Source organism: Prenolepis imparis, unplaced genomic scaffold (genome assembly GCF_030444845.1).
Source record: "Prenolepis imparis isolate NDT839.2.m4 unplaced genomic scaffold, iyPreImpa1.0 SCAF_14, whole genome shotgun sequence".
Lineage (NCBI taxonomy): Eukaryota > Metazoa > Arthropoda > Insecta > Hymenoptera > Formicidae > Prenolepis > Prenolepis imparis.
The window spans coordinates 10,069,192-10,079,974 of NW_028141172.1; the positions used below are offsets into that span (position 1 = coordinate 10,069,192).

The 10,783-nt window shown below is 27.3% G+C and overlaps 1 protein-coding gene across 4 annotated transcripts; it reads left to right on the forward strand.

The window, feature by feature from the left end:
• Positions 1-2,918: 2,918 nt before the first annotated feature.
• On the forward strand, positions 2,919-7,727 carry LOC145945369 (insulin-like growth factor 1 receptor). 4 transcript variants are annotated; one of them, XM_083054330.1, is made up of 6 exons: positions 2,919-3,381; positions 3,483-3,627; positions 3,859-5,290; positions 5,454-5,555; positions 5,730-5,873; positions 6,217-6,478. In XM_083054330.1, exons 3-6 carry the CDS (start codon positions 4,543-4,545, stop codon positions 6,333-6,335), a joined length of 1,113 nt encoding a protein of 370 aa, XP_082910456.1. In that variant the 5' UTR covers positions 2,919-3,381; positions 3,483-3,627; positions 3,859-4,542; the 3' UTR covers positions 6,336-6,478. The 4 variants fall into 4 exon arrangements, with proteins under 4 accessions (XP_082910456.1, XP_082910458.1, XP_082910459.1 ...); XM_083054332.1 differs by having other exon boundaries at positions 2,919-3,627; positions 5,730-5,923; positions 6,217-6,335; XM_083054333.1 differs by lacking the exons at positions 2,919-3,381; positions 3,483-3,627; positions 3,859-5,290 and adding an exon at positions 6,955-7,727 and having other exon boundaries at positions 5,461-5,555; positions 6,217-6,687.
• The last annotated feature ends 3,056 nt before the right edge of the window (positions 7,728-10,783 follow it).

The following is a 10,783-nucleotide window of genomic DNA, read 5'->3' on the forward strand; positions in this document are numbered from 1 at the left end:
ATATTTTTATTGATTATCTATTCACGAAATATTAAAAGAAATTACAACAAAGATAAATTATTATCTTGGATACAATCAAGTGAATACGTGTCGCTTCGTATTTATTTTTGTAATTGGTTCCCATCGAATAATTATAAAAGTTACTATTTACTAGAATATTGTAATTAATCATAAAAAGATATATTAAAATGTATTGGAAGACAATAACGCGATTCGCAAACTAGATTTTAAAAAATTCATCAAGCACATAATAAAGTATCGAGTCCATTAGATCAAATCTGAATCATCCATAGAATAAGAAAAAATCAATACTGGTGATTAAAAATTGAACGCCAACATTCACCGAAATTATTATGTTTAAGTTGAGATTATACGTTTTATTGAAAAGTTTAATGCTGGTGAAGGCAGCTATCGCGATTTTGACAAAGAATCATACCGTTCCAGACAACCTTTTCACGCAGGTAAGAGATTTTTTTCGCTTCATTAAAAAACAATTAAATGTTATTACAAGTAATAGTGCAGTTTATTTGAGTAACTAAAACGTGTAATATATAATATTACATACTGTATAATAAAATAAAACTATACAAAAAACTATAAAGTATGATGCAATGAGAAAGGATGTATAAAGCTTGAAAATTTTATTTTGTTTATAAATAGATGTATAATATAGTCAAAAATTAAACTTAATTAAGACAAAATATTAAAATTTGACTGTATTGTTTGTGTTTCTATTGCTATTTTTAAGATTAATAATTATTAATATTAATAAGATTTTCTGTTAATTTTTAACTATTTTAATACATACTTACATACATACATATATTTATAACACTTGAATTGAATTTTATGTGATTTTTCATCAATTTGCGAAAAGATCTTATTTACTTTATTAAATATTTATAATTATTTAATAATATAATAAGACTTTTGTAAATTAATTTTTATTTAACTAAATTAATTCAAAGAGTTCGCGTCATTTTGATGTGTCAAGGATGGTTGCATTTGTGTCATATACATATAAAGGAATGTCGACTATATTGGTATAATAAAATTCAAATTGTATCAATTAAGTTTATACGGCCAATAGTTAAATGAACAACATACGTAACATCAATCTATTCCAATCTAACTAATAAAAATTTATAGATGTATATATATATATAATATTCATAGTATATCCATTTATATAGCCATATTTATATAGCCATATATATATTCTTATATATCGTGGTAATGTCAATCGAAAGTTTATGGTATCCTGTTTTCCAGAATTTGTTTGCGTTAAAAGATATAACCATAATCAAAAAGAATTTCGACAAGATTTTAAGTACAAAAATTTATATCATTTCTATAATCACACTCATACACATAAAAGAGAATATTTTAAACATTTTTATTCTTGAAATACAAACGTTATTATTGAAATTTTAATCATAACTGACGGATTATTAAAAATTAACCTCGTTTATTTTAAAATGTCAACAAACGATTGCAAAAAAACTAAATCATTAGCTATAACTATCAGCAAAATCGCTTCAGGAATCGAAGAGAGTAACATTTTCATATATCATTTATTAAAAAAGAAACGATTATTAATTCTTATTAAATAATCCTTATTCTGCCTATTCTGCGTGACATTCTTTTTAATATAAGAATAATGTTTGATATTTCGCAAAAAATATGTTGAAAAATAATAAGAATAAATATTTTAGAAATGAAATTACATAATATTTAACACATTATAAATTAGGAATGAAATTATAAAATATGAAGCTAAAATTATTACAAAACAAGAAATTTTATGCTTATTTTATTTATTTTCACATACGATGTTATTTTTTATGGTAAACTTATTTATATATATTTTTATATATACTATTTTATTTATCATTATTGATACCTACCATGGAACTTCTGGCCTAGCTATCAAACTTATTTTTTTTTATATGTTATATTTTATTAAGGATATTCCAATGTCCGAAAACAACAATCATCTCATTTTACAAAATCTCCAGCCGGATCAGAATTATTCTGAAAGCGTGACTATAAGGAGTGAAGTCAATGAAGTAGATGAAGTTACATTTGCAAATATATCCATGAACCCAGAATCTATTGGTAAGATGAATATATAAAACGCAATGAATATATAAAACGTTAATAAAAAATTAACAAAAAATTTACAAGTTGTAAGCAAAATGTAAATTCAAGAGAGAGTAAAAATTATAAAAAAAAAATATTAAACCATTTTCTAATAACAAGGATAATATAAAATGCACTCTGTCGAAAAGAGAGAAACAATGTATACACTGTATGTAAAATAAAGCGAAATTTAGATAACACTATCAATTTCATTATTTTTCTTGTTTGTTTTAAATCATAAATATTTTTTCTTCTTTCTTTATTTTTTCGTTGCACGTTAAATTATTATTATTTTTTTTAATTTACCGAGATAATCAACTTCAACATACATATAAATATGTACTGTATGTAATGTATGTTTGGCACTTTATTGGAAGTTTATTTAATTATAACTTAGCAATTACTTTTCTAACATAAGTCTTGAAACACATACATACAAATACACAAGGGTTTTATGTTATTTAATTATTTTAAAAACTTGCTATGTTAATTTTGTAATATATGTTTATTTTTTTCTTTTTTTTTTATTTTCATTGCACGTTAAATTATTATTATTATTTTTTTATTTATCAAAATAATCAACTTAAACATATTAATATGTACCACCTCAAAATCTCTAGGAAAAATTCCGAGCGAGCCAAGAGCATTCGTAGAGTTCAATGGATTTCTAAATGAAAAAATCAACATTTCGGTGACATTCAGGTGAAGAATCTAAGTTTTCAGTCTATATCCTTTTTTTCTCTAAAATTTAACATAAACATATACAATAAAAATATTAATTCTGTTAAAAAATTATTAAATATGGAATGGCTAAAATTTGTGTTACAAATGGAACCAACCTGAATTTGCAAACAATGTGATACAAGGATATACAATGCAATGTTGGTTCATCGAAAATCTAAAAAAGATTCAAATCTGTGCCGACAAAACTATTTTAACTACAATGGAGTGCACAGAGTATAATCTAAAACCTAATACAACGTACTATTTTCGAGTATGAGCGCATACTAAAGCTGATGCTGGTTCTTATACAGATTTAATGAACATATCAACGACGCACGAAAATCCGATACCTCAATTATTGATTGCAGTGAATAATACTATTGCAATATGGGATCTGGATTCAAGAACCTACGGCAATCTCTTTACCCTTAATAGCAATGTTGATGCAATAGAAGTGGCTTACTCTGTAGCAGAACATAAAATTTATTGGATCCAATCGATTATTAATGGACATAAGTATATACGAGAGTTTATGATAGAGGATATAAATAAAAATAATATTACAAAAATAACTAGTTTTAAAAAAAATTCATACAATCTCTGCATCGATTGGATAGGAAGAAATCTATATTGGTTAGAATATGACGACTCAACGATATACATTACAAAGCTGGACTTAACAATGTGGCAAAATGGCATAGTCAAATATGATAAGATCTTGAACAGAAACAGTCGTTATTTAACTATACAGCCGTCTGTGGGGTACGTTAACTTTTATTCACTTGAAAAAATAAACATTTTTGTGTCTTTCAGTTAAGAATTAATATTATTTTCTAATTTTGCAGTAATATACTATGATCTTGTAATAATGATATATAAAAACATAAAATTATTAATGTAAAATTGTAAGAACTTAAGTTTATAATTTATTTAACTTCACGTTTAAAATTATGTTTTATAATACAAATATATAATAATATATATATTTTCCAGATTTTTATACTGGATAGAAGTGTTATCAGATACGCAGTTTGTAATAATGAAATCGGATCTTGATGGAAGAAATGTGCAATTTTTTTTAAAAACCGATATGACCTTTTGTACATACAAAGTATCATTTTTCGACATTTATTATAAAATAAAGCTTGACATCACAAATACAGAGGAGCCGCTAATATTCTGGAGAGAAAACCATAAATTATTTGTGGCGAACATTAAAATAAATAAATGCAATTCGATTTCAATTGCTGAAATGGGCACACAGTTTATGTCATATGTTATAAATGATAATACAAACATTTATTTAAGTGGACATAATGAAAAAACATCAGATTTTTATCCTTATATGTTAAAAAAGGAGTATGCACTTGTCGACAGTGAAAAAAACGCATCTAAACACGTGCAAATAATAGAAAGCACGGATTACTTTACTCCCGTGATATCGTTTGGTAAATCATCCTCCTTACAACCATATCCTCGGAAGGAATGCCTTATACCTGATGAAAAAATTATAATATTACAATAATAAAAATAACAGCGAAAAGTATTGTTTTGAAATTTAATACGACAGAATCGACTCGCAAGCGCAAATGCAAAAACAAAATACCAACTCTTAAATATATCATCTACGTAAGCTGTTTGAATAATAACCTTAATAACAAGTTCGATGAATTCTATATGCAGACATACGAGCGGTATTATGAAATTCAGAATTTAACACCGTTTACAAAATACAAGCTGAAGCTAGCTGTGAGCAATTTTTACTTTGATCTATTATCGATGGACCTGCAATTCCGATCGGAAGTCATACTAAGAACTAACGAAAGCAAACTCAATGCACCAGAAAATGTGAACGTTCAGGTTCTGACGCCAACTATAGCGGCAGTTTATTGGATGCTACCCACGAAACTGAATTGTGCGACAGTAACTTATAGAGTATATTGGGAAACAATTAACTCGGTGAACAGCACGCAACCGATAGAAAAGCCCTATATTAATAATAAAGTAGACAACAAATTTTTTACACTAATCCAATCGTTGCTGCTAGAACAGATATACTTAGTATATGTACGTGTGTATCCAGCCAACTATACCAATCTCTATAATGACAGTTTGAGCAAAACCGTGTACACGTACTCGGAACCGAACAATATAACTTTGAGCGAAGTTAGCATAAACAATATGAATATTTCGTGGATTCCTAGCGTTAATCTGACGATACATTACATACTGGAATACAAAAATGATGCGATGCAAAAGTGGCATGAAGTCGCAGATAATTTTGAGACGAATAATAAGACAGTAACGTATTATATAAAAAACTTGCTACCGGCAACTTTATACAAGTTTCGTTTGATACTGACATATCCTGAGTACGAGAACTTTACATGGCCATCTGATGAAAGATTTATTTTTCAAACACATAGTAAGCAAATATGATAACATGTAAATATTTTAATACGATCTGTTTATTTGACATATAAATGTATTACAGAATTTTAAGAATTAAATATTTATAATGATAAAATTATAAGTAGAAATATTCAAAGAAAACAAGAAAATTAAAACTATATTTTTATGTAATAAAGGTGATGATTCGATAATTCGAGCTACGCAATATAATTTAATATTGATGTTAAGCCTTGCTGCTATCGTTATTGTAACCTGCATCTGCTATCTTATTTATTGTTGTAAGTATTTATTGTTGTAAGTATTTGATACACATTTCTTTAATTACAAATTATGATTAAAGTAGTAAGTAGAGAGATTTTCTAAAAAAAAGTTAACTTACTTGTTAAAAGAGCAAAATTTAAAATTTGCAATTCATAATAATATTTATTAAATATATTATAACTTTATAATAGTATACCGACAACGCAAAGAAGGTAACGAGCAAGTTTTGCTTACGATTCTACATGAGGTACCTATCGGAAACATTCAGCTCAATACGCTATACAGTCCTGCGTTGCAATATAATTCAAATAAATTTATGCTCTCTAAAATCAAACGTGAGTAAATCACATTAACGCAACTCCTTGGTAGCGGCGCATTTGGAACGGTAAAAAATTTTCGCAACGTCATATTTTAAGCTTAAAACATTAATGCATAGATATAGAAATGTGAAATACGCATTTCTTTCAATAAAAGTTACAGTGAAAGTTACAGTAAAAGTTAACTCAACATTTTAAAAGAGATAGTAATACAATAATTTTTATGAGACATACATATGCTCTTTATTCTTTTTTGTTGAATTATTTAAAATAAAACAAAATATATATGTATAATGTTATACGAATTTAACTTATCTTTTCTTTTTCAATAAAAGTTACATTAATTTTCATGATTTCGCAGGTGTTTCAAGGGATTGTCAAGGATTTAGAAGAACTGGGATCAGAGACATCCGTTGCCATAAAAATGTTACGAAAGTATGCCTCCGAGGAAGAAAAAAAGAAATTCTTGCAAGAGGCTAGGCTTATGAATCACTTTAGACACGAACATGTCTTAAGATTACTAGCTGTCTGCTTAGACGAGGATTCTCCATTACTCGTGTTGGAATTAATGGAAAGTGATCTGCAACAATATTTGATAGATTGTCGAATATTACAACCTTCTGATTTACACGCTTTGCGTCTACACGACTTGCTCGCCATTTGCGAAGATGTTGCTCAAGGCTGCTGTTATTTGGGAGAGCTGCGGTTTGTGCATAGAGATCCCGCGTGGCGAAATTGCTTAGTGTCTTCGAGAGATCGCAAGAATCGTATCATCAAAATCGGTGATTTCAGACTTGCCAGAGATATTTACAGGGATGACTATTACCGCAAGGTAGATATAATTAATTAAAAAAGATAAAACTATTTGGAAGTATTTTTCTATTGTTGCGTCTTTATAATATTATTGTATATCTTTAAGTCAAATTGAATTTAAGAAAAATGAAAACTATGTATATATTTTCATATATATTTCTCTAATATTCATTTATGCATATCATGTATAATGCAAAATATTAGTAAACGTTTTTTGCTCAAGAATACTTATTTAAAAATTGATAATTAGAATAGAAGATTTAACTTTATTGAAATTATAATTTAGGAAGGAGAAGATCTGCTTCCTGTTCGTTGGATGGCACAGGAATCCTTAGTGGACGGAATATTTACTTCTTATAGCGATGTTTGGTCATTTGGAGTACTAATGTGGGAGATTACATCGTTAGGTGAGCAACCTTACTCTACCAGAACTAATCTCGATGTGATGGATTATGTACGCACGGGAGGCAGGTTGCAGATGCCACTCAACTGTCCATCCTTGTTATACCAACTAATGCAGCGTTGCTGGAGTGCAGCAAATGACACACCAAACTTTAAATTTTGTCTGAACAATATTATAGCTTTAAGAAGCCACACAGAAGACGCAATATTGAATCCGACGCATCAATGAATATTATATAGCCGGCAATTAATTAATTGTTTGTATATGTGTATTTTAAGAAGAAACGATGAGTATTACATCAATGAGATATTTGAAATTATACTGTCTGTATTATACGTTTATATATATATATATATATATATATATATATATATATATATATGTATGTATATGAATTGGTCATTGTCATTTCATAATTTATATTTATTTTTCAAAGATGCATAATAAACTATATATTTACTAGAAGTTGTTTAACTGCTCGAATGCAGATGCAGCCTGATCTGTCACAAAGGAAAATCTTAATACGTAAGAGAAAGATTTAACTTGCGATTCGTAAATTAGCTTTAAAGAATTTACCGAATGATAAATAAAAAGGATATCATTTTAGAGATTGAAGTTTTATTTATTATCATTTTAATTCAGTATCATAGCACAAAAATGACAAACGCTTTTTAATTAGGCCAAGTCAATGCTTTATTAGAAAGTGGTAGAGAATTCGGTACTCCGTAAATTCGCTAGTTGCATAGATGATATCTGAGAGAAGGATCAAATGACTTCTTGAATGACGATTCCAACTTATCTCATTATGGCATTGTATGTTTATTTAAAACTTTAAACAAGTAAGAAACTTTTTTCTCTATTTTTTCTCTAAGTAAGAACTATTTCTCTTAGTAAATAAATCATGGGAGTTTGTCTTTCTTCGATTGTTGAAGGAATTTTGTTTCATAATTCAGTTTTTATATTAGTTTCAAATTAATAAATTAATTTCTTCTAATAAGTAACTCTATCTTAACTTGACTTTCTTTTTCATGAGTGCGTTTGTTATCACTAAAATTTCAATAATGTTTATATTTTAACATATATATATATGTTATATATATATTTTTAATATATGTGATTTTTAAATCCGGCCAATAGAGCCAAGCACGAAAATTAATTCTAATTTTCCCGAACTGTATCTCTTGGTTTGAGATTACTAAGTTCCATCAATTGACAATCCTCGAACTTACAACGGGAGAATAGGCGAGAAAAATATTGGTCCAAAAAGCCGCTGAAGCGGGAATTGAACCCGCGTCTTTCGCTTTCCGGGCGACTGCTCTTACCACTAAGCTATTCAGACCCTTTCGATCCTATATTTTTCATTTGCCTTATAATGGATGTTAGTAAATAGCGCCATGAAATAGGCCGAGACGCAAATATAAATTAAGAAATATTTTTATCGGCTCTCAGTATATAATAAATGTGATTTTTAAATCCGGCTCTATTGGCCAATAGAGCCGGATTTAAAAATCACATTTATTATATACTGAGAGCCGATAAAAATATTTCTTAATTTATATATATTTTTATTATCATTTTCTTCATGATCATAAAAATTTTATAAATTCCTGTATTTAAAAATATCTTATGAAATATTTTTTAATGCAAACGAATTTTCTGGAGAGCACAATGCTATAAACTTTTGATTTATGTTTGATAAAAATATGTACATACATATATAACATATATACATGTGTATATAAATAGTGTATATAAATTCTCACATATAGCAAAAGTGACAGCTTATTGCGCATATTATTCATAGATTGATTAATTGTCCCCAATTCGAAGTTCAACTGCACCAATCTTTCACTTCCATGTTTAGTAGCCGTTGAGCATGCGAATTATTTTAACTCAAATTTTCTGATTTTCTAAATAAATTTCGTTAAATAAAAAATAATTTACCCTGCAAGTTTTAAATAAAAATTAGCAAATTTAAACATATCTAGAGAAATAAAAATGTTTTAGAAATTACAAACAATTTATGTAAATGTGTCACAAACTTATTAAGTAACAAAAAAAATGAAATCAACGAAATCATTAATTTTTTAAATTCTTTCTTTTAAATCTAACAATTATATTATAATAATACATATTGTTTAAAAATTTTAATATATCGTCGGAATTAAATTTAATTTTATGTCTTAATTTGATTACATAACATTGATTTTTGAATGTGTGACGTAAAATTAATAAACTTTATATACATTTTTAAAAAATTAAAACTCTTTTTAGTTTTTCGTATTATACAGTTTTAATTACACAAATAGTGTATTATCTGCAATATATAACATTCAATTTTCTCCATGAAAAAATCTTTTATTTGCGTAAAGTATATAAATTAGAGTACACGAGAATACTTTTCTTCGTAACTTCTTGGACCGAACCTTCAAAGATCCTCCAGAATCCCTAGATTTCCTGACGAAAACGTTATGGTCATTTTCGTTAGCATTAACAGTTTTAGTAAAACACATAACGTTTGTAACGTTTTTAACATAACAATTTTCTCTTCTTGTAGATATTTTTATACTCGATCGGCTTTCATACGATTCTCGACTATGACCAATGTTCCATGTAATCTTCACAATGATTTAAATACCACTAATCGAATTGATGTTCCTCCATGTCCATCTCGATAAATTTTGAGTTTTCTCTTACTTGATAAAACTATTTCAAGATCGATTATAATGATTTATATAATCAAGCTATAAAACTATATAGTATATTTTCTTCGATTAAACTCAATGTACAATGTAACGAGTGTAGTATATTCGATTGTATCAAAAACAATAATATAAGCGTAATTAAATTTCGCAATTTTCAAAACTTTCAAGTAGAAAAGCGATCCAATGAAAAAAAATATATGTTATTATTTTACAACATATTTTACTTTCCTAATATTTTTAATATATTATTATTTCAAAATTTAACTAACAAATTACCGTTTCATTAATATCTTTCGACAGAAATCAGCTATTTAAGACGTTTATACGGATTTAATGAACGTATCAATGACGCACGAAAATCCAATACCTTAATTATTGATTGTATTGCATAAAAGTATTCAAATGGGATCTGCACTTAAGAACCTACGTTAATCTCTTTAATCATTATTTTAATACGATTAATCATTATTTGAATTCGCTTGTTCAATAGCAGAACACAAAATTAATTGCAATAAAGTATGCTTGTAGAAGTTTTTGATTATAATAAATTATTTTTATATTTTAAGATCTTTTTTTTATTTCAAACCGGACCCTACTTTAAAAATGAGCCTCATATAAGATATATATATATATATAGAATATAATTATTCGTGAAAACTGTTGGAATAAGTAACTGTGGGAAGAAATACTGAGTATCATCGATCAAGCAGAGAGAAATGAATCATAAACAGAGGGCAGCAAATAAAGCATGATCAGATCGGTCTAGTCTGCGGAGTCAGTTACGATTGCGATTGCCACGAAAAAAGACAATGTTGCGCGTTATTTGATTCAAATAATATACTGTCATATAAACATCACACATCAATATGCACAAATAGTGGATTCTAAAAACATGCATAGTATACAGTATACAATATGCATAAAAAAAGTAAACATAATTTTTATATTTTTAGTGAAACAAGAGATGACAAATATCTCAATGTGGATAATATTTTTATGCTTGAATA

Bases quoted from the DNA above. Each gene is read 5' to 3' on its own strand.
- LOC145945369 (XM_083054330.1), top strand. From the start codon at position 4,543: ATGCAGACATACGAGCGGTATTATGAAATTCAGAATTTAACACCGTTT. The intron at 5,291-5,453 runs GTAAGCAAATAT...TATGTAATAAAG, and splicing joins ATTTATTTTTCAAACACATA to GTGATGATTCGATAATTCGA. The intron at 5,556-5,729 runs GTAAGTATTTAT...ACTTTATAATAG, and splicing joins CTGCTATCTTATTTATTGTT to TATACCGACAACGCAAAGAA.